The 26,312-nt window shown below is 27.8% G+C and overlaps 1 protein-coding gene across 2 annotated transcripts in view; it reads right to left on the reverse strand.

Moving 5' to 3' along the window:
• Positions 1 to 26,312, reverse strand: part of LOC145293745 (F-box only protein 7-like) — a 76,325-nt gene that overhangs the window by 38,274 nt on the left and 11,739 nt on the right. Inside the window, exons 2-3 of one of the 2 annotated variants that reach the window (XM_080140222.1) lie at positions 16,688 to 16,865; positions 2,863 to 3,102 (exon numbers count right to left, since the gene is read on the reverse strand). In XM_080140222.1, coding sequence (XP_079996348.1) covers positions 2,863 to 3,102; positions 16,688 to 16,855 — 408 coding nt within the window. In that variant the 5' untranslated portion in view covers positions 16,856 to 16,865. The remainder of the gene's footprint in view (positions 1 to 2,862; positions 3,103 to 16,687; positions 16,866 to 26,312) is intronic. The other variant, XM_080140223.1, reaches the window with a different exon arrangement.

Genomic DNA, 26,312 nt, shown 5'->3' on the forward strand with positions numbered 1-26,312 from the left:
TGAGATTTGGGAAAATCGATGTGACGGGTGTCAGCCAGAAATTTGGCTGTTAAGGGGTCAAATTTCAACGATTTGACCTTTAAGAACTCTACCAAACTCCTCCGACAATTTTGGGTCTAGACACTTGAAATTTTAGATATAGGTTCCTTGAACCTGGATCTAACTTAATAAAGTGACTTGAGCCCGAAACAATAAATTTTAAGGGGTCATAATAGGGGTCAAAGTTTTAAAAAATTAACCATTTTTTTTGTTTTTTTGCTTTTTTTGCACAGCATACACCTCCAAACACCCGAGCAACGCCGGGCACCCCTGCTAGTATATATATATAAGTGAACGTGTCTGTGTGTGTACATTTCCCTACGCAATAACTCTGTCAATTTTAAGTCAAGACTCAAAATTTGATATACAGGGTACTGAGATTTGGGAAAATCTTTGTGATTGGTTTTTGGTCAGAAATTTGGCTGTTAAGGGGTCAAAGTTCAACAATTTGATCTTTGAGAACTCTACCAAACTCCTTCGACAATTTTGGGTCTAAATACTTGAAATTTTAGATATAGGTTCCTTGGACATGGATCTAACTTACTAACTTGATTTGATCCCAAAACAATAAATTTTAAGGGGTCATAATAGGGGTAAAAGTTTTAAAAAAAATTGACTTCTGCAGTCTCTACTAAATTATTCAGACAATTTCTGCTCTAAACATTTGAAATTTAACATAAAGGGTATTCAGAGATAGGGCAAGCTTTTTAATCAGTTTGTGTCGAAAATCTTTAGTTACCAATATATAAATGTATGTATGTATGTATGTTTGCATGTCTGCCTAAAACTTTCGACAGAGGCGACGGATTTTACCAAGATCAGTATCGTTTTAAAGTCCGGCCTTTCAGACGACAAATATCGAAAAATTGGCTAAAAATATTAATATTTTCACCTTCAACTGGGAACTTTTCTCCGGGGGAGGGGGGGATTCGCTTTTTTTTCAGCGATATTTTTTAAAGTCATCCTCTCCTTTCGATTGTCTAGCCTTAATTTAAAAGAATGTCACTTCCGGTTTGACGGTGGTCTTAAAAGCATAGACGTCAGGTTTTTTTCCCGTTTTTTTTTCCTCCTTCACAGTACGGGTTCGAGCCTGCCTTCCTACTACCACTTTTTTTTTTTTGGCTTTCGTTTTGCTCAACAGACACATCCAAACTCCCGGGCAACGCTGGGCTGAAATGCTAATATATATATATATATATATATATATATATATATATATACGCACATACATCAGGGTTTGAGGTCCTGGATATGACCTTAAACTATATCCGATGGTGAGGCCCCAGCTTGCGAGCTTGGAAGAGTATGGAGCCAATTGCCATTGCTCCCAGGTCCACTCTGACCCGGAGTGGTAGTATCTGTTAGGGTCCCAACTATGGGTTAAATAGAAACTGACTTTAAAAAAAAAAACAAATATACTCTATTAAAAAATCGTTCTTCAAAATCACTAGATTTGGCATTAAATAACCTGAAAAGGGTTGATATGCCGTAAAACAAAAACAACCAACCAACTAATCAGGGTTTGAACAGATTTTCAGTGTTCATTTTCAAGGAATTTTCAAAGCGTTCTTCAGACAAAATTCAAGTTTTCAAAACAAAATTTGGGGTTTGTTTTACAATCCACAGCAATTCGAAAAAGAGGTAAAAAAAAAAAAATCAAATATTCAACAAATAAATGTTACCATAGCCAATAAAACTTACTTTATAATCAAACCCATATCAAATTTTGGTGTTTTTAACTAAGTAGTTTTAAATGCTTTTTATTTCATCTCAAATATTAACTCTCTTTACGGCTTTTAATTTCCAACCAAGATGGCTGCTGTCTTGTCCATTTTTTTTTTACTCAGCTGGCTTTATTTTTGGTTATCACAATTTGTTTTTTTTTTTTGGAGGTGAGGGGTCCCCATTGGAGAGTATCATCTGCACAAGAGTTTGTTAGGGGATGGGAGGGGTACTACTTCTCCTCCCCTTGTGCCCCTACAAAAAAAAAAATTATAAATGAAAGCAAAAATAGAAGATTTGAATCTTTCTCCCACACCGCTAAAAAAAAAAGTGAGAAAAAAATTTGCAATAATTGAAAACTAGATCCTTTGTCATAAAACTACTTAAGTTAGTTTTGTGATAAAGGGACCAATGCAATTTTCAAGGCCTTTTCAAGACATTTTGAATAAATTTAAATATTCTCAAGGATTATTCAAGGCAAAAATAAAAATTCACGGACTTTTCAAGTCTGTGTGAACCTAATCGATTATTGATATTTATCAAAGACATTCCAAGACAAAACCTATCTAAGAACAGTGCAAGATACATGAAGTACAAATTTCATAAAAATCGGCTGTCATTGTGAGGTATATGGGGAATGAATTCATGGACACACACAAAGTTTGCCTTATAATAAAGATATATTTGGTGTTTGGTTTTGTTTGTTTTATAGAGAAAAATTGTTTTTTTGAGCGGGGGGGGGGGGCTTTTTAAAACATGCTTGAGTTTTGCAAAGGGAAAGAAAAAAAAATAATAACATCAGTATTTGCTGCATTTAAGTCAGAAGGTCAATATCTTCAGGCAATCTGATCTGGTATCACCAGGGCTCATTTGAGAGTGCTCTACATGAGAGGATAATGACACCCTCCAAGCAAAAACTAATGTCGAATGGATTGCAGATTAACAACCACAAATACAGCTACCTTCTTTATAAACTTTATATATTTCTTAATGCAGGAAAACATGAGGTTGCCATTTGCTGCATAGATGCAAGGAAAAAAAGTGGTTGCAGTCGCTGTGTGAGGGGGAGGGGGGAGCACATGTTTTACTTTTTCTACTTACAGTTGCAAACTGAAATCCCGTTTCCCGCATGAGTTGGTGAACGGCAACCATGAGAATCTCCTGAGACGTTTCCGCAGAGGAAGAATGGAGCAGCATCTCGAGCTGCTCTGGTACTCGTTCACTGGTCGACTCGTGGCAGAGCAATACTTTCTTCATGTACGGACTGTTACAGACAAACGCCATGGGTTCTACTGATTTAGAACTTGTTGCATCCTTTAAGCAACTTGACATTGATTTGCCCTGATGATCAGAAAAAAAAAAAAATAACAATATTTTTGATGAAGCTCAAGAAAAAATTAAAACTGGACATTACATCTTGGGTCTATTTTCTATTCTCTTACAGAATTGCATTTAGTAATTGTCTATATTTTTTTCTTTTTTTTTTTTTTTTTGAGACGAGGTGTTTTCATTGATTGAGATTGTCGGACTGACTTCCTCATCTTGGTTGTTATTGTCACAACGTTTCGGCCGTTTTGCCCTCTGGCCTTCGTCAGGTGTTTTGTATCGAACTGGGGAACCATTTGTTAGGAGTCTCGAACCCAACCCTTTATTATTATTACGGGGGTACCGTGTTCGGGTTAGGTTAGGGTTAGGGTTAGGGTTATGTCACTAGATGGCCGAGTGGTCCTAGACGTTGTATCAAAGTTTACAGTTACCCAAAGGTGCCGAGTTCAATCCTGAACAGAAGGCAGTGAAAAAGTAACATTCAAAACAGAGAATCAACAACTATGTCCCAAAGCCTAGCTGGAGTCCGAACACGGTACCCCCGTAATAATAATAAAGGGTTGGGTTCGAGACTCCTAAAAACGGTTCCCCAGTTCGATACAAAACACCTGACAAAGGCCGGAGGGCAAAACGGCCGAAACATTGTGACAATAACAACCAAGATGAGGAAGTCAGTCCGACAATCTCAATTGCATTTAATTAAAAAATATATAAAAGAGCTGCCTCCCTTACAACTGAAACTTTATTTCATTTTCTGTGTCTGAAAATGTGCAAACACATAAAAAGCAAATAAAAAAATAAAAGAATTACATTCAAGTTGAAATATTAATTTTTGATTCCGACTAGCCAATTTGCATTTGTTATTGTTATACAATGTTATTGGTACTATCATAATAGACTTTGGTACAGTTTACTTTTAGAAATATATAATCTCACCTGAACAACTAGTACTATGGTAACATTTTTCAATTATGACTAAAAATATTTTATCAGCAAGGGAAATAATTCATTTTTAATTAAAGACTATAAAAAAAGGTTGTCTCTCTTACAACTAAATTTTTATATTTCATTTTCTGTGTAAATTTAAAAAATGTGCAAACACATAAAAAGCCTATAAAAATTAAAAACTAGAATTTCACTTCATTCCAAGCAATGCTAAACAGATAAACTACTACTACTACTACTACTACTACTAATAATAATAATAATAATAATAATAATCTATATATCTATAAAAGTGAGAATGTGTATCTGTAAGGACAACTCTAAACTTATATAATCAACAAACTTTTGACCTACATACTTGAAATTTGGTATATAGGGTATTCAGACACGTAGAAAATGTTTTAATCAGTTTTCATCTGAACAAAAGATCTGCTCAGGGGTCAAAATTTAAAAATTGGTACTTGAGAAGTCATCGGATTTTTATTTGTTTGTCAACTGTTTCACGACTACACATGCGTGAATCATTCACATGACAGCTTCCTTATGCTAAGAATAAGTAGGTTTGAAAACACTTTTTTAAAAATCATGGCAAGCTGGCCTAATGGTTGTCATACTTGACTCACTGTCTTTAGGTTTTGGTTTCGATCTCGGCTCAAGCATTTTTTTTTTTTTACTTACAAGAAATGAACTGTTTAGAAAAAACATAATACTCACATGCACGTCTCAGTTTCTTTCCATTTTTTTTTTTTTTACTTCATTTTTTTTTTTTTAAAGGAATTTAATGTTATGTTTAATACCAGACAATGCCAGGTACATTTGCTAGTAATAATAATAAAGGTATCAGTTTCGGCTGATACCGCACAAAAAAGCTGTGTAGGGTCAAGTAGAATGGAAAGATCGTGAAGGGAAAGCACTAACCAGACCTCCACTGCAAGAGTTCAGAGAATACTTTAATCAGAGAAATTCAACGGTCATTGCCAATGAGAAATCAATAATAAGCAGCTGTTGCAATCATGCAAAGGTTATCAAAAGAGATAGAGAGTGCTGGAAATTTGGGGAAACTTGTCACCCAGACTTCAAGGAACACCACTGGTTATTATCAGCGAGTAATCTATTATATAAAGAGCAAAATGGACGCTAGCGTTTGTGTATGTCCCTGAAAAGTTTTGTGGGTGGGGGTTCTCGCTTCGGTTAGATTCCATGAGAAGTTTTCGCTTACTTATCATAATATCTCAGATTCGTAAACGGTCATCGTCTCTATCTTTTTTTTGATCGAGTTAAACAAAATTCCCATCATGCCATTGTGTCGGCTGTTTGCTTGTCTTTTTCATATAAATAAAACAAAACTATTCAAACGCAAACGTCAATGTCTGGCTTTTGCCCGGGTGGTATCTGTTCTGTAATTGGTCCTTGGTCAATGTAGGGGAAACCCATCATCCCGAGAGAATTACCATTTATTTGGATACTGCCAGAGTGCCCCCTTTTTGGGGGAGCTGGTTTTCCCTCACATTAAAAACGACCTTTGTGGGAGCTTTAAAAGCAATGCCATTTGCGCCAGTCATCGTTTTGATTGACTACGTTTAATTTGAATGCTTAAGACTTCCGGTCAAGTCATGGAGTAGCGGTAAGATGTCAGATTTTATTTCACTTTCTTTTCCACCTTCGCGTCACGGGTTCAAGCCGGTCTACTACAATTTTTTTTTTTTTTTTTTGCTCAACACACACCTACAAACACCTGGGCAACGCCGGGCACCCAGGCTAGTTTCTGATAAGTACCTGTATGAGAACTCCTAGTGAGTACAAATAATAATGAAATCATTGTGTACAGTGCTCAGGTGCACTATAACTCATCATCACTGCATAACCAAAACGTAGATTCCATGAACAAAGCTTCTTCTTTAGAAGTGCACGCCTGTGGTACTCTATTCCATTTGCCTGTTTCCCACCTGACTACAACCTGGATGTCTTCAAGTCCAACATAAACAAATTCCTGATTAACCGCCCCCTTAAGTAAGGCAATTTATCAAACCTCCAATACTAACGTACTGTAACATGCAATAACCCTTATCCCCGAGTGGTTTCCGGGCTTTGATAAGTGGTGACCCCTTTGTAAAAAAAAATATATATATATATATATCTATAATATAAAGCTGGATGTGTGTGTGTGTGTGTGTGTCTGGTCACGAATAGGCTCCTATATGGTTGACTATTTTAAAAAACTGATTACATATAATGATAGAAGATGTATCGAGACACAGGAGTGGGTATGTTTGATCTGGCAGAACGGTGGTTCATTAAAATTGTGGGATCTGCATTCGCACCTGGTCCACAAAGTATGGAAATAAAAAATTTTTAAATTAAAAAAAAAACGTTTATAAGTGTTTTTGATATAGATGTACATAAGAATACTTTGATAAGTATGTTTTAACTTAAATAGGGATGATATAATAAAATTGTGGCGTCTGCGTTCGCGCCTGGCCTCCATAGGACGGAAATAGGCACAAGCTTTAATAAAGACTTTTCATATCTATCTGCATAAGTATACTTTGATAATTATGTTTCAGTTTGAAGAAATATGGTATAATAAAATTACGGGGTGTTCGTTCGCGCCTGACTGACCTCCATAGGATGGAAATATGTCACAAAGTTTAACAAGGTTTTTTTTAATATGGATCCACAGAAAATTGTGATAAGTGTTTCAGTGTGAACAGGTATGGTATAATAAATTATGGGGTTTATCTATTTTAATTTTACTTTCATCATATTTTGTTTTGGTCTTGATACCCCCAAATTCGAAGCTATCTCTTTACAACCCTTCCTTTTCATAACCTATCATACTTTCATAAATCAGAGTCCATTTTCTGTAGGCTGTTTTTGAACCCAGTCAACGACGGGTACTTTTGCTAGTATATATATATATATATATATATATATATATATATATATATATATATATATAAAAGATAAGATAATGTACATCAGTCATCATCAGTGAGTGACCTCTGTGAGAACTACTAGTGCAGTGTTTCTCAACCTTCGATGACCAGGTGGCCCCCTTACTGAGTATCTCACCACTTGTGACTCCTCTACATTTCAACAAAAATTGCAGATTTAGTTGTATGTTGTTTATTTGATTACTCGAAAATTATAAATCAAAGTGAAAATTTTGCTGAATTCTGCAAGAACTTTCTTCTTTTCTATGTCCTTTTAAAAGATTTTAATCTGTAATATATTTTCAATGGATGCGCTAAATAGCAAAAATGAATCATATCCAGAACACAAATATCTTGCTAATGCTAAAGAGATGAGCATACATCGAAAACCCAATGATTAAGGAAAGTACTTTGAATGCTGTATTCCTTGCTCAATCAAAAATATTTTTTTTGTTTTGAAAATTATATTTCCTGAAAGAGATTAAAATATAAAACCTGCAATTTTTAATTTGCTCTATCTAGTATATTGAGCAATTTTATTTGGCTGGGATTGTCTTACATAAAAAATATTATCTCCCAAAAATATATTGTAAGACTTGATACCACAAGATTCATTAATCTGTGATCTAATTCATCTTGTTGTTCTGATATATATATATATATACTAGCAAAAGTACCCGTCGTTGGCTGGGTTCAAAAACAGTCTACAGAAAATGGACTCTGATTTATGAAAGTATGATAGGTTATGAAAAGGAATGGTTGTAAAGAGATAGCTTCAAATTTGGGGATACCAAAACCAAAGCAAAATATGATGAAAGTAAAATTAAAATAGATAAACCCCATAATTTATTATACCATACCTGTTCACACAGAAACACTTATCACAATATTCTGTGGATCTATATAAAAAACCTTGTTAAACTTTGTGACATATTTCCATTCTATGGAGGTCATTTGCGAACGAACACCCCATAATTTTATTATACCATATTTCTTCAAACTGAAACATAATTATCAAAGAATATTTACGCAGATAGATATGAAAAGTCTTTATTAAAGTTTGTGCCTATTTCCATTCTATGGAGGCCAGGCGCGAATGCAGACCCCACAATTTTATTATATCATCCCTATTTAAGTAAAAACATACTTATCAAAGTATTCTTATGTACATCTATATCAAAAACACTTGTAAACGTTTTTTTTTTAATTTTAAATTTTTTATTTCCATACTTTGTGGACCAGGCGCGAACGCAGACCCCACAATTTTAATGAACCACCGTTCTGCCAGATCAAACATACCCATTCCTGTGTCTCGATACATCTTCTATCATTATATGTAATCAGTTTTTTAAAATAGTCAACCATATAGGAGCCTATTCGTGACCAGACACACACACACAGACATTCAGCTTTATATTATAGATATATATATAACTACTTCATTTAATCACATAAATTAATATACAAAAATTTTATGCGTAAATTTGTAGTATTTACTTCATCAGTGTTCAATACATAGGTAGAGCAAGGTAGTAAGTTATAAAAATATATATGGCAATTAAGCTACATAGAATATTCTGCGGAATATTCTGTGTAGCTTAATTGCCATATATATTTTTATAACTTACTATCAAGCATCTGCATATATATGATATAAAATACAATATCTTTCTCAGAACTGCCTGCGTGTGGTACACTGTTCCACTGGCATGCTTCCCAGTTGAATACAACATCGTAGCTTTCAAATCTAATGTAAACAAGTTCCTGTTAAGACATAAATAAGTAAATTCTACCAAATTTACACCATAAGTGATTACTTCACCATCACCTTACATTCATTAGCCCTTATCCTCGAGTGGCCTTTGGGCCTTGATAAGTGGTGACTCTCAAGTAAAAAAAAAAAAAAAAAAAAAAAAAAAATGGCACACTTGTAATTGAGCTCATGTGACAAGACCTCTTAACTTCAGCTCTGTCTTGGAACAAATTAGGTGATTTACATGCAAAACACCTTTCCAAATACCAAAATTTCAAGATACGAAAGCCAAGCTAAAACCAATTAATTTTGTATCTAAAGGTTCCACTATATATATATATATATATATATATATATATATATGTTTTTATTTTGTTTTTGTTAGCGATACTTTCTTGAATGAATTCAAGTATTTATACGAAAGTGTATTTTTACCTAAATGCTTGTTGGGTATAATTTTCCCATTGACCAATCTGGTACCCCCTTTTAATGGGGAGCGGCATATATATTATTTTTAAAATATAATTATCCACTGACACGTGTTTCGTCGTCCACGACTCATCAGAGTGGCTGAATCTAGCAAGATTGACTTCAGAATGACTCTAGTTATGAAAAAAAGATCATATATATATATATATAAATAAATGATCTTTTTTTCATAACTAGAGTCATTCTGGTGTTTCCCTTATTATAAAATTGTTTTCATAGGGCTTGGAAGGAATTAGGTGATTTACGTGTAAAATGCCTTTCAGGATATGAAAATTTCAGGATGTGAAATTCAAGCTGGAACCAATTAATTTCATATTCAGAGGTTCCACAGTATATAGAAATTAATTACATTTTTTTTTTCATGGTTGAAATCTTGTCACCATATTTATACATTGGAAGTTTCTGTATTTTGAATTACATTTTTCTGACATTGTCTTATGGCTTCCTCTTGGAGGCCAGTGGCTCCTGGTTGAGAAATGCTGTCCCAGTGAGTCCAAATAATAATAACTAGCAGGACCTGTGGAAATTCCACAGGGGACTCATTCATATGTAATATATTGATGTTGGCATTCCGTAGATGTTAAGTGTAAATGGAGCCCGGTTGTAAAGTACGCTTAAATATGATATTTTAATTCTTGCAGATTTTGTACATATTATTATGGAGTTAATGTTCTGTTGATTTATATATGTGATAAAGTTGCGATTTTAAAAATAAAAAAATATTTTCATATGACTTGGGTGCATTAGTTTGAATCTAAACCGAAATAAAAACTTATGAAAATATATGTGCATATATATATATATATAACTTCAGTTCCTTCAGCCATAATCGAAACCGAAACCAAAACTTAAGAATTCTTGATAAAATTATTAATAAAAAAATAGACGATTTAAGTGACATCAGCTATAGTCAAAACCGAAACCAAAACTTATGAAGAATTCTTGATAAAATTATTAATAAAAAAATAGATGATTTAAGTGCCATCAGCTATAGTCAAAAACCAAAACTTATGAAGAATTCTTGATAAAATTATTAATAAAAAAATAGATGATTAAAGTGACATCAGCTATAGTCAAAAACCAAAACTTATGAAGAATTCTTGATAAAATTATTAATAAAAAAATAGATGATTAAAGTGACATCAGCTATAGTCAAAAACCAAAACTTATGAAGAATTCTTGATAAAATAACATAACTATTAAACGACCTGGATGTAAGTGTGATACACAAAAGAACACACACACTATCTATCGTATTAATATATAGATGAAATCATTGTGTGTAGTGCTCAAGTGTACTACAACTCATCAACCGTACGTATATAGTAGATAAGATGTTGTACAATTGTCAGGGGAATGAAGAGTATAGAAGTCATGATGTACATGTGTACGGAGCGGTGACATCAGGTATGATTTTTGGAAATTCTGGAAAGTACGAGGGTTTTAAAGGATGTAGTGCCTAGGCAGCTAACGATTGATGTGGTTTGTAACATGTTTCAACAATTCCGAGTACATGAAAAAATCATTACCGAAAGTCATGGAGCTACGCCAGGCTTTTTGATTTTATCTACAAATACAATTGCAAATTACTTAGGACTTCTACCCAGTCGTGGCTAACAGGATAAGAACAAAATACCCCCCTGGATTAAATAAAGGGTCCTGTTAAAAAATTCCATGCAGTTTCGTGAGCTCAACAAGATACGTCTGAAGAAGGTCGGAGGTTACATCGACCAGAACGTTCTGAAAATAACTCTCAAGATGAGAACAGTAGTCCGAAGAATCCAAATAATACAAAATCTACACGTGTTAGACACATGGAGACTCAACCTAATTAGTCACGCACTACCAACCTCTGTCCCATCACCGCAATGTTGTATCTCTGTACACTTGTGGCTGCTTTACAAGTTTTTTTATGGAATGTGCTCTGACAAATTCATAACACTTGTGCCTCTTTGACCTAAATACTTCTGACTAACCAGACAAGCTGCAAAATCCCACCCCTTCACAGAAGAGATCCCTAAGTGCCAGAAAGATTTTTACTCTTAATAGCATCTCCCCTCAAACTGCTAAACTTTTCCATTCCTGCTCGAGTCTCTGCTTCCCTAACTGATATGCATAAGTTCAAGCGTAATGTGAAGAAACATCTTGTTGCTCAACTCCCTACATGTAGATATGATCCCAATAAGAAGCCCCTTACATCCAAGTGGCCCTGTGTCTGTTCGGGGTGAATTATAGTAAAAAAAAAAATAAATTAAAAAAAAAGATGCTCAGTATTGTTGGTGGTGAGATTTTGAATAACTTTTTGTGTGTCTACTAAGTCAGCTGTTAGATGTGAGGGCTCTAATCTAATGGTTTATTCCTTCGAGCTGCAAGACTTTAGAATCCTCTCCTGGGTACCTGCTTCCCTGACTGTTACTGACATGCGGAAGTTTAAATGTAATGTAAACAGACATCTCACTACTCAGCTCTTTACAAAGTATCCCCGTAGATATGGTCCCAAATAGTAGGCCCTTACATCCAAAAGTCAGTGTGTCTTGTTTGGGGTAAATAATTGTAAAAAAAAAAGAATTAAAAAAAAAAAGAATGTGCTGTTGTTGACGAGATTTTAAATAATTCTGTAGGTGTTTACCAAATCAGCTGCTAAATGTGAGAGCTCCAGTGAATCCAAGCGCAGAGAACCAAAGCGGCCAGAGTATGACGAGTATCTGGTGGAGGGTGTTCACTTGCGTGCACGTTTCTGAACAATTTTCAGATGGTCACTGTTCAGAGCAAAACGAGGGTTCCAGACGGATGATATGAATTTAAACCACACGTTTTTCAAATAACGCACGATAATTGGTTCATTTGCATTAATTAATGCACTGATCCAATTATGCATATTTATGCATCAAGCTAATATTTGATAAATACGCAAAATCGATTGCATGGACATTAGTCATAATAAACCCCTTGTTTAAATTTTTTTTTTTGTATAAAGATTTTAAGCAGCTTAAGCCATGCATTGAATAGATAATTACGGATTATTTATACAATAACGAGATTATTTATTTTCTGTACAGATTAGATCTTGTATGTATGACATAAACATTGCCGTCTTAACTATATTGCGGTATTCTCAGTCATTATTAAGCCTATGACAACAGCATATTCTTTTCATTATTTTGACTCTCGAGTATATATCCAGCACAGTTAATCAACCGAGAACCACATCACTCTATATAAAAGCATATACGATATCAACGGATACACACTCGAGAGTCAAAACAATGAAAAGAATATGCTGTTGTCATGGCCCTAGTCATTATCATCATCGTCATAAGTTTAAAATGCATTTTATATGTCAGCATGCACTGGATACCATGAAGGAATTTTTTTTTTACTTAGGAGTTACTACTTATCAAGGCCTGAAGGCTACTCAAGGATAAGGGTTAATCAATGTAAAGTGGTAGTGTATTAATCGTTAATGGTTTAAATTTGGTATAATTTGATTATTTATGGGGGACGGCTCGACACGAACTTGTTTACATTAGATTTGAAGGCTACCATGTTGTATTCCAGCGGGAAGCAGGCCGGCAGAAGATGTTCTACAAGCAGGCATTTCTAGGAAAGAAGTTTTGTTCATGGAATCTGTATCTAGATTTAGGCACAGAAAGAGTGTGGGGGAAATTGCATATAGTGGTTGTAGCTAGTCGAGTATTTTTTTTTTGTGAAAGTTTGGCAAAGGGGAACGATAGATTGGAGTTCAGTCGAGTTCGACTGATTTCCAAATTAATTTATGTCTGACCAGATCTTTATTAACTTTCAAGTTCATTTTTATAACATCCTTTAATGTTTTCCTTTGAACTGAAGCTGCTACCTTAACTGTGCTGCATCTAACCCAAAGAACACTCATCCATTTGTTCAATGTGACCAAACCAATGAAGTCTCCTGTTCTACATACCTCTAGTTATATTCCCCAGATTTAGTCTTCCTCTTGGGTTTGAGATAATATGGTATTGGTTGGATGCACAAAAACAAAATGCACACATCATCATCATCATCATTAATTTGAAATGTTGGTATTTTTTTTTTTTTTACATAGGCATCACCACATTATCAAGGCCAAGAGGCCACTCAAGGATAAGGGTTAAAGAGTGTACAGTAGAAATTGGTATGCATTAAATAGTAGGTATCTCACTGCCGATGCAATCCTCTGTCTGTATAAGAGCCAAGTACGTCCTAAAATGGAGTACTGTTGCCACATCTGAGCAGGAGCTGCTTGGCGTGCCCTATCCAGCATTGACAGAGTTCAAAACCGGCTTCAAAACCTAGTAGGTGATACCCTTTTCTCTTACCTGTAACCTCTTTCTCACAGAAGATACATTGCGAGCATGCCTCTGCTCAATCATTATTTTCATGGCAAATGCTCGTCTGAGCTCCAATCTATGGTCCCTCCTTGCCAAAATTTCACAGAAAACACTCGACTAGCTACAACCATTGTCAACAATTTCCTCCACTTCCTATTTAAATCTAAACACAGATTCCATGAACAAAGTTTCTTTCCTAGAACTGCCCACCTGTGGAACACTGTTCCACTGGTCTGCTTACTGGCTGATTACAATATGGTAGCCTTTAAGTCAAATGTAAACAAGTTCTTGTTGAGCCGTCTCCTTAAATAAAAAATGAGCAATTTCACTGATTTCAATGATAATAAAATATGGGAATGTGAAATATTCATTGATTCTTATTTAATCCCGGGCAACATCAGGTCTATCTACTAGTATATACCATGTATTTGGGCATATAAGGCGACCGTCAGATAAGATGAGGTACAAAATTGGAATAAATTTCAATAAATTTATCATATATCAATTGTACAAGACAGCTGCTAAATCACAAAACCGTGTTTGTTTAGCCTAGGCTAATGATTACAACGCCCGATAACTTATGAAATATTGGTTTTTAAAGATGTCTTTTTAACTTAAAGTATCGTCTTATACAACGAAATATACGGTATATAAACTCCATCTTCAATAACAACCAAAGTCTACATACCATCTAATAACACATAAAAAAAATGATATATATATATTGTCTACATTTCCTGATGAAGACTCTTATGTGGGTTGAAAATCTGAATTTTAAATAAATATGCTTATTTAGAAAATATGTATTTGATTGGTCTCTGAACCTTTTTTTTTTTTTTTTAATAAAATTATTCGTTCACAATTTACAACTGCTAATTTTATGCACATTTTTTAAAACTTTTGTAGTGAGTTTAGTCTTTATGAAAACGGCTACGATATATCCAATTTTTTTTTTTTTATTACATAATAATTGATTATGGATAATTTTGGACTTTTATATTTGTTGAAAGACAGTTTTACTCGCAATCTGTGTTTGAAGAACGTATGATGAGATTTTAGGCTTCCATAATGTTGGCAGGAGGATGGCAGAAATAGAAAGGAATCAAAAGATTCAAGACATGAAGCAACATCAGAGAGAAAAACATGCTTTTAAACAAGATTAACAGATTTTATTTCCACTTTCTGTTACTGATATTCGATCCTTTCAGCATTACATAAAGACTGTCGTTAATCAACTGCCACAGACTGGTGCTCTATTTAAACAAAATACAGGAAGTTATGATGACATAAAATTACATGAGTGATCATATTCATAATCAGTGCCAGTAAACAAGGATAGCCAACCTACAGCACATGAACCAACTGTGATCCATTACAGGAGAAATTGAACTTCTGAAAAATAATTTCTAAAATTACTTGGCAAATACACACGGTGAACCAGAGAGATACAAACAATTGCACTCAAAGGGACGATTTGAATTTTCAAAAGATCTTTCAATTGGAATGTATGAGATAGAAGGTGAATGTGTAGTATCCAGTAGAATGCCCCATCCCCAGCTAAAACAAAATAAGAAAATTGAAATAAACAAAAGCAAAACATGCATACTCATGAAAAAAAAAAAAAATTAATTGACATAAAACAAAATCCAATGCATGAAAAAACAAATTGATTGACATAAAACAAAATCCAATTCATGAAAAAAACAAATTGATTGACATAAAACAAAATTCAATGCATGAAAAAACAAATTGATTGAAATAAAACAAAATCCAATTCATGAAAAAAACAAATTGATTGACATAAAACAAAATCCAATTCATGAAAAAAACAAATTGATTGACATAAAACAAAATCCAACTCATGAAAAAACAAATTGATTGAAATAAAACAAAATCCAACTCATGAAAAAAACAAATTGATTGAAATAAAACAAAATCCAACTCATGAAAAAAACAAATTGACATAAAACAAAATCCAATATTAATTCAAGTAAATTGTGACTAAAAGCAAATTTGTTTAATATTAATATTCGCACTCATACTATTTTATTCACGTTTATGTAGTACGTCTTACACGTGTTTCATCGAATAGCAAAAGTTCACAAAACAACTCATCATAGACAGTATTTTTCCCCCCTTTGGAATAAAAAGGAGGTGGTGAAGGAAAAATGTTGATAAAATAAAATACACTGGTACTCGGTATTCGATCATAATTCATTCCAGATGTTTGTTTGAACGCCGAAATGTTCGACAACCGAAACAATATTTCCCCTTTAAATTAATTGTAATAGAATTGGTTCCAGAGTTTAAACATTTCTTTTTATCTGAAAAGAGTCAGAGAGAGTGGCAACCTTGGTTGAAGTGAGTGTCCCTTATGATGGAGGTCTGAACAGAGCTGAAAGGGAGAAACAGACCAAATATCAAGGTCTCATGTATGATATGAAAAGAAACTGGAATCTTAGGGAGATATCAATCATACCAGTTATTAGAGGTGCGACAAGGCTTATGAAGAAGAACCTGAAGTCCTACCTAACTAATATTCCTGGTGAACCAAGTGTAAAAGAGATCCAGACAATTGCACTTAAGAGAACAATGAGAATAATAAAAAGAGCTCTCGGTTGGTTTCAATAAAAAGCAGGGCAATATTGGCAGCTGGTTTGGCTGCCCCATACTCAGCATTACAATCTTCAAAGGAAGAAAATTATTTTTTAAAAACGTCATAAAGGGTTAAGCTAGAGCAGAATTTTCTATAACTAACCTTATTTTTTATATACCTAACATCTAATCTTGTACAGCACAATCACGTTGACACACCGGCTTTCGCCAGATCACCGAAGTTAAGAAACATTGAGCCTGGCCAGTACCAGATGGGTGACCATTTGGGAAGGCTAGATGCTGTATGTACCTTCTGGGAAGGTTGGGTGTGGGGCCAGCACATTCACCTTGAAAAAAGAACTTCTCTCTACAAAAGTATCTACAAAAGTTGTGGATGGCCTATGCCCCTTCCAGGGGCTCAGGGCTATGGATGGATGGAACATCTAGCTTTGCAAAACCAATTACATTTGATATATTCTTAATCAAAATCAATACTCTTGTCAAACATTGTCAGGTGAGAAAAACGAAAAAGCAATTACCTTGTTATTAGTATCGACTCCTTTTTTCTCTTGTACCTTGATTTTCTTTGCCTCAATGACCGGAATCGGATTTTCCGTTATAATATGAATTAAATCGCAGTGGACAATGCCACAGTCTTTGATTGTAGCATCTTCATTTTTGAACAGGTCGGTTTTATTTAAACCCATTTCAAATTTTCTGAAAAAAAATGAAAAATAAAAATGGATATCACCTTGAAAAGAGCAAGCAACCCTGAAATATAAAATGTAGCAACACATACCCGGCGTTGCTCAGGATGTGATGAAGTAATTTTAGTTTTTGATTTTTATTTATTTGTACCTTCTTAAACTTAAGGTAGACAACTTCTTTAATATTCAATTTTAAAATTGACTTTTATTTTCAGGTGATTACTTAAAAGTATGGTGAAAATTGTTTGAAAATAGAGCCAAGTTATGGAATTAGAATTATTTTAATTTTATTGAATTTTCTACCAAACTTTCACAAAAAGCACCGTCTAGCTACAACCACTATCAACAATTTCCCCTACTCTCTATCAGTGTCTAAATCTAAATGCAAATCTCATGAACAAAGCTTCTTTCTTAGAACTGCCCGCCTGTGAAACTCTGTTCCATTGGCCTGCTTTCCAGCTGAGTACAACATAGTCATCCTCAAGTCCAATGTAAACAAGTTCTTGCTATGCTGTTCCCTTAAATAGTCTAATTCTGCCCAATTCCTACCAAAAATTATTACTGAGCTGTTGTCACATTGACAACCTTACACTTATCAATCCTTTATCCTCTAGTGACCTCTAGGCCTTTATAAGGGGTGACTCCCTGAAAAAAAAAAAAAGCCAACATTATGGTTTGATTGTTTTGTTTTATGTCATATCAACTCCTTTTTGGGTTATTTAATTTTGAATCCGATCACTTTATGCTTCAAGTCCTTTATATCTTGAAATATGTATTCATAATGTTTGGTTTAGTTTCATTGTTTTGTAGAAGAAAATTGTCTTTGGTTTGGGTTTTGCAGAACATGATTGAGTTTTGCAAAGGGAAATGGTAAAAAAACAATAGCATCAATGTTTAATGCATTAAAGTCAGGAGGCCGACATCTTCAAACAGTCTGATCTGTTTTTTTTTAGAATAGTTCTACGTAATCTAATATATAAACGACTGTATGTCTGTCTGTCTATCTGCCTGTCTCCATATTTTCAAACTCTACCTCCTCCGAAACTAAAAATTGCAGAGCGGCGCTAGGGGCCTCAAATGATTGGATTTCTTATGGACCGTTCTTTTATGGATCTTTAGCTGGTTAAAATTGTTTTTAATGGATCAAAATTGAAAAAATCGTTATACATTTTGTACATTCATTTTAGTCTATTTTTAATATGTTCATGTGTGTGTCATGTTGGTACAGTGGTAATGTCATCAGATTTGAATGCTACAGTTTCGCTTTGGTTTCGATTCCAACTGATGGTACTCAAATACTGTTTTTTTTTTTTTAACTTTTGAAATCACGACCCTATAATAATATATACAAAATCTGCATAAATCAAAATATCATATTTAAGCGTCCCCTCCTAGTAAAAAATATATTTTTAAAGTTTACATGAAAAATGTTCTTTACTATAAAATATTTACTTTTAATATCTTGTAATAAAAATATACTTTTTTAGTCTTTTAAGTGTGTTTTTTTTTATTACACATAATAAAGATTATTTCAAACAAACAAACAAAAAAATGACTTTAATTCGCCGGTGCCAGAAAAATTCTTGCAGATGACTATGAAAATTTAAGAAAACATTTCAAAGTAAGACTAAAAATATATATTTTTATTACATGATATTAAAAGTAAATATTTCAAAGTAAAGACTAAAAAAATATATTTTTATTACATGATATTAAAAGTAAATATTTCAAAGTAAAGACTAAAAATATATATTTTTATTACATGATATTAAAAGTAAATATTTCAAAGTAAAGACTAAAAAAATATATTTTTTTTACATATTAAAAGTAAATATTTCAAAGTAAAGACTAAAAAAATATATTTTTATTACATGATATTAAAAGTAAATATTTCAAAGTAAAGACTAAAAATATATATTTTTATTACATGATATTAAAAGTAAATATTTCAAAGTAAAGACTAAAAATATATATTTTTATTACATAATATTAAAAGTAAATATTTCAAAGTAAAGACTAAAAAAATATATTTTTTTTACATATTAAAAGTAAATATTTCAAAGTAAAGACTAAAAAAATATATTTTTATTACATGATATTAAAAGTAAATATTTCAAAGTAAAAACTACAAAAATATATTTTTATTACATGATATTAAAAGTAAATATTTCAAAGTAAAGACTACAAAAATTTATTTTTATTACATGAGATTAAAAGTAAATATTTCAAAGTAAAGACTAAAAAAATATATTTTTATTACATGATATTAAAAGTAAATATTTCAAAGTAAAGACTAAAAAAATATTTTTTTATTACATGATATTAAAAGTAAATATTTACAAGTAAAGACTAAAAAAAAAATTTTTATTACATGATATTAGAAGTAAATATTTACAAGTAAAGACTAAAAAAATATATTTTTTATTACATAACATCAAAAGTAAATATTTCAAAGTAAAGACTAAAAAAATATATTTTTATTACATGATATTAAAAGTAAATATTTCAAAGTAAAGACTAAAAAAATAGATTTTTATTACATGATATTAAAAGTAAATATTTCAAAGTAAAAACTACAAAAATATATTTTTATTACATGATATTAAAAGTAAATATTTCAAAGTAAAAACTACAAAAATATATTTTTATTACATGATATTAAAAGTAAATATTTCAAAGTAAAGACGAAAAAATATATTTTTATTACATGATATTAGAAGTAAATATTTCAAAGTAAAGACTAAAAAAATACATTTTTTATTACATAACATTAAAAGTAAATATTTCAAAGTAAAGACTAAAAATATATATTTTTATTACATGATATTAAAAGTAAATATTTCAAAGTAAAGACTAAAAACATATATTTTTATTACATGATATTAAAAGTAAATATTTCAAAGTAAAGACTAAAAAAATATATTTTTATTACATGATATTAAAAGTAAATATTTCAAAGTAAAGACTAAAAATATATTTTTATTACATGATATTAAAAGTAAATATTTCAAAGTAAAGACTAAAAATATATTTTTATTACATGATATTAGAAGTAAATATTTCAAAGTAAAGACTACAAAAATATATTTTTATTACATAACATTAAAAGTAAATATTTCAAAGTAAAGACTAAAAAAATATATTTTTATTACATAACATTAAAAGTAAATATTTCAAAGTAAAGACTAAAAATATATTTTTATTACATGATATTAGAAGTAAATATTTCAAAGTAAAGACTAAAAAAATATATTTTTATTACATGATATTAAAAGTAAATATTTCAAAGTAAAGACTAAAAATATATTTTTATTACATGATATTAAAAGTAAATATTTCAAAGTAAAGACTACAAAAATTTATTTTTATTACATGATATTAAAAATAAATATTTCAAAGTAAAAACTACAAAAATATATTTTTATTACATGATATTAAAAGTAAATATTTCAAAGTAAAGACTAAAAATATATTTTTATTACATGATATTAAAAGTAAATATTTCAAAGTAAAGACTACAAAAATTTATTTTTATTACATGAGATTTAAAGTAAATATTTCAAAGTAAAGACTAAAAATATATTTTTATTACATGATATTAAAAGTAAATATTTCAAAGTAAAGACTGAAAATATATTTTTATTACATGATATTAAAAGTAAATATTTCAAAGTAAGACTAAAAAAATATATTTTTTTTACATATTAAAAGTAAATATTTCAAAGTAAAGACTAAAAAAATATATTTTTATTACATGATATTAAAAGTAAATATTTCAAAGTAAAGACTAAAAATATATTTTTATTACATGATATTAAAAGTAAATATTTCAAAGTAAAGACTACAAAAATTTATTTTTATTATATGAGATTAAAAGTAAATATTTCAAAGTAAAGACTAAAAAAATATATTTTTATTACATGATATTAGAAGTAAATATTTCAAAGTAAAGACTAAAAAAATATATTTTTATTACATGATATTAAAAGTAAATATTTCAAAGTAAAAACTACAAAAATATATTTTTATTACATGATATTAAAAGTAAATATTTCAAAGTAAAAACTAAAAAAATATATTTTTATTACATGATATTAAAGTAAATATTTCAAAGTAAAGACGAAAAAATATATTTTTATTACATGATATTAGAAGTAAATATTTCAAAGTAAAGACTAAAAAAATATATTTTTTATTACATAACATTAAAAGTAAATATTTCAAAGTAAAGTCTAAAAAAATATATTTTTATTACATGATATTAAAAGTAAATATTTCAAAGTAGAGTCTAAAAACATATATTTTTATTACATGATATTAAAAGTAAATATTTCAAAGTAAAGACTAAAAAAATATATTTTTATTACATGATATTAAAAGTAAATATTTCAAAGTAAAGACTAAAAATATATTTTTATTACATGATATTAAAAGTAAATATTTCAAAGTAAAGACTACAAAAATTTATTTTTATTACATGATATTAAAAGTAAATATTTCAAAGTAAAAACTACAAAAATATATTTTTATTACATGATATTAAAAGTAAATATTTCAAAGTAAAGACTAAAAATATATTTTTATTACATGATATTAAAAGTAAATATTTCAAAGTAAAGACTACAAAAATTTATTTTTATTACATGAGATTAAAAGTAAATATTTCAAAGTAAAAACTACAAAAATATATTTTTATTACATGATATTAAAAGTAAATATTTCAAAGTAAAAACTACACAAATATATTTTTATTACATGATATTAAAAGTAAATATTTCAAAGTAAAGACTAAAAATATATTTTTATTACATGATATTAAAAGTAAATATTTCAAAGTAAAGACTACAAAAATTTATTTTTATTACATGAGATTAAAAGTAAATATTTCAAAGTAAAGACTACAAAAATTTATTTTTATTACATGATATTAAAAGTAAATATTTCAAAGTAAAGACTAAAAAAATATATTTTTATTACATGATATTAAAAGTAAATATTTCAAAGTAAAAACTACAAAAATATATTTTTATTACATAACATTAAAAGTAAATATTTCAAAGTAAAGACTAAAAAAATATATTTTTATTACATGATATTAAAAGTAAATATTTCAAAGTAAAAACTACAAAAATATATTTTTATTACATGATATTAAAAGTAAATATTTCAAAGTAAAAACTAAAAAAATATATTTTTATTACATGATATTAAAGTAAATATTTCAAAGTAAAGACGAAAAAATATATTTTTATTACATGATATTAGAAGTAAATATTTCAAAGTAAAGACTAAAAAAATATATTTTTTATTACATAACATTAAAAGTAAATATTTCAAAGTAAAGTCTAAAAAAATATATTTTTATTACATGATATTAAAAGTAAATATTTCAAAGTAGAGTCTAAAAACATATATTTTTATTACATGATATTAAAAGTAAATATTTCAAAGTAAAGACTAAAAAAATATATTTTTATTACATGATATTAAAAGTAAATATTTCAAAGTAAAGACTAAAAATATATTTTTATTACATGATATTAAAAGTAAATATTTCAAAGTAAAGACTACAAAAATTTATTTTTATTACATGATATTAAAAGTAAATATTTCAAAGTAAAAACTACAAAAATATATTTTTATTACATGATATTAAAAGTAAATATTTCAAAGTAAAGACTAAAAATATATTTTTATTACATGATATTAAAAGTAAATATTTCAAAGTAAAGACTACAAAAATTTATTTTTATTACATGAGATTAAAAGTAAATATTTCAAAGTAAAAACTACAAAAATATATTTTTATTACATGATATTAAAAGTAAATATTTCAAAGTAAAAACTACACAAATATATTTTTATTACATGATATTAAAAGTAAATATTTCAAAGTAAAGACTAAAAATATATTTTTATTACATGATATTAAAAGTAAATATTTCAAAGTAAAGACTACAAAAATTTATTTTTATTACATGAGATTAAAAGTAAATATTTCAAAGTAAAGACTACAAAAATTTATTTTTATTACATGATATTAAAAGTAAATATTTCAAAGTAAAGACTAAAAAAATATATTTTTATTACATGATATTAAAAGTAAATATTTCAAAGTAAAAACTACAAAAATATATTTTTATTACATGATATTAAAAGTAAATATTTCAAAGTAAAAACTACAAAAATATATTTTTATTACATGATATTAAAAGTAAATATTTCAAAGTAAAGACGAAAAAATATATTTTTATTACATGATATTAGAAGTAAATATTTCAAAGTAAAGACTAAAAAAATACATTTTTTATTACATAACATTAAAAGTAAATATTTCAAAGTAAAGACTAAAAATATATATTTTTATTACATGATATTAAAAGTAAATATTTCAAAGTAAAGACTAAAAACATATATTTTTATTACATGATATTAAAAGTAAATATTTCAAAGTAAAGACTAAAAAAATATATTTTTATTACATGATATTAAAAGTAAATATTTCAAAGTAAAGACTAAAAATATATTTTTATTACATGATATTAAAAGTAAATATTTCAAAGTAAAGACTAAAAATATATTTTTATTACATGATATTAGAAGTAAATATTTCAAAGTAAAGACTACAAAAATATATTTTTATTACATAACATTAAAAGTAAATATTTCAAAGTAAAGACTAAAAAAATATATTTTTATTACATAACATTAAAAGTAAATATTTCAAAGTAAAGACTAAAAATATATTTTTATTACATGATATTAGAAGTAAATATTTCAAAGTAAAGACTAAAAAAATATATTTTTATTACATGATATTAAAAGTAAATATTTCAAAGTAAAGACTAAAAATATATTTTTATTACATGATATTAAAAGTAAATATTTCAAAGTAAAGACTACAAAAATTTATTTTTATTACATGATATTAAAAATAAATATTTCAAAGTAAAAACTACAAAAATATATTTTTATTACATGATATTAAAAGTAAATATTTCAAAGTAAAGACTAAAAATATATTTTTATTACATGATATTAAAAGTAAATATTTCAAAGTAAAGACTACAAAAATTTATTTTTATTACATGAGATTTAAAGTAAATATTTCAAAGTAAAGACTAAAAATATATTTTTATTACATGATATTAAAAGTAAATATTTCAAAGTAAAGACTGAAAATATATTTTTATTACATGATATTAAAAGTAAATATTTCAAAGTAAGACTAAAAAAATATATTTTTTTTACATATTAAAAGTAAATATTTCAAAGTAAAGACTAAAAAAATATATTTTTATTACATGATATTAAAAGTAAATATTTCAAAGTAAAGACTAAAAATATATTTTTATTACATGATATTAAAAGTAAATATTTCAAAGTAAAGACTACAAAAATTTATTTTTATTATATGAGATTAAAAGTAAATATTTCAAAGTAAAGACTAAAAAAATATATTTTTATTACATGATATTAGAAGTAAATATTTCAAAGTAAAGACTAAAAAAATATATTTTTATTACATGATATTAAAAGTAAATATTTCAAAGTAAAAACTACAAAAATATATTTTTATTACATGATATTAAAAGTAAATATTTCAAAGTAAAAACTAAAAAAATATATTTTTATTACATGATATTAAAGTAAATATTTCAAAGTAAAGACGAAAAAATATATTTTTATTACATGATATTAGAAGTAAATATTTCAAAGTAAAGACTAAAAAAATATATTTTTTATTACATAACATTAAAAGTAAATATTTCAAAGTAAAGTCTAAAAAAATATATTTTTATTACATGATATTAAAAGTAAATATTTCAAAGTAGAGTCTAAAAACATATATTTTTATTACATGATATTAAAAGTAAATATTTCAAAGTAAAGACTAAAAAAATATATTTTTATTACATGATATTAAAAGTAAATATTTCAAAGTAAAGACTAAAAATATATTTTTATTACATGATATTAAAAGTAAATATTTCAAAGTAAAGACTACAAAAATTTATTTTTATTACATGATATTAAAAGTAAATATTTCAAAGTAAAAACTACAAAAATATATTTTTATTACATGATATTAAAAGTAAATATTTCAAAGTAAAGACTAAAAATATATTTTTATTACATGATATTAAAAGTAAATATTTCAAAGTAAAGACTACAAAAATTTATTTTTATTACATGAGATTAAAAGTAAATATTTCAAAGTAAAAACTACAAAAATATATTTTTATTACATGATATTAAAAGTAAATATTTCAAAGTAAAAACTACACAAATATATTTTTATTACATGATATTAAAAGTAAATATTTCAAAGTAAAGACTAAAAATATATTTTTATTACATGATATTAAAAGTAAATATTTCAAAGTAAAGACTACAAAAATTTATTTTTATTACATGAGATTAAAAGTAAATATTTCAAAGTAAAGACTACAAAAATTTATTTTTATTACATGATATTAAAAGTAAATATTTCAAAGTAAAGACTAAAAAAATATATTTTTATTACATGATATTAAAAGTAAATATTTCAAAGTAAAAACTACAAAAATATATTTTTATTACATGATATTAAAAGTAAATATTTCAAAGTAAAAACTACAAAAATATATTTTTATTACATGATATTAAAAGTAAATATTTCAAAGTAAAGACGAACAAATATATATTTTTATTACATGATATTAGAAGTAAATATTTCAAAGTAAAGACTAAAAAAATACATTTTTTATTACATAACATTAAAAGTAAATATTTCAAAGTAAAGACTAAAAATATATATTTTTATTACATGATATTAAAAGTAAATATTTCAAAGTAAAGACTAAAAACATATATTTTTATTACATGATATTAAAAGTAAATATTTCAAAGTAAAGACTAAAAAAATATATTTTTATTACATGATATTAAAAGTAAATATTTCAAAGTAAAGACTAAAAATATATTTTTATTACATGATATTAAAAGTAAATATTTCAAAGTAAAGACTAAAAATATATTTTTATTACATGATATTAGAAGTAAATATTTCAAAGTAAAGACTACAAAAATATATTTTTATTACATAACATTAAAAGTAAATATTTCAAAGTAAAGACTAAAAAAATATATTTTTATTACATAACATTAAAAGTAAATATTTCAAAGTAAAGACTAAAAATATATTTTTATTACATGATATTAGAAGTAAATATTTCAAAGTAAAGACTAAAAAAATATATTTTTATTACATGATATTAAAAGTAAATATTTCAAAGTAAAGACTAAAAATATATTTTTATTACATGATATTAAAAGTAAATATTTCAAAGTAAAGACTACAAAAATTTATTTTTATTACATGATATTAAAAATAAATATTTCAAAGTAAAAACTACAAAAATATATTTTTATTACATGATATTAAAAGTAAATATTTCAAAGTAAAGACTAAAAA

The sequence above is a fragment of the Euprymna scolopes genome, chromosome 15, assembly GCF_053919585.1.
Source record: "Euprymna scolopes isolate OS-2025 chromosome 15, ASM5391958v1, whole genome shotgun sequence".
NCBI lineage: Eukaryota > Metazoa > Mollusca > Cephalopoda > Sepiida > Sepiolidae > Euprymna > Euprymna scolopes.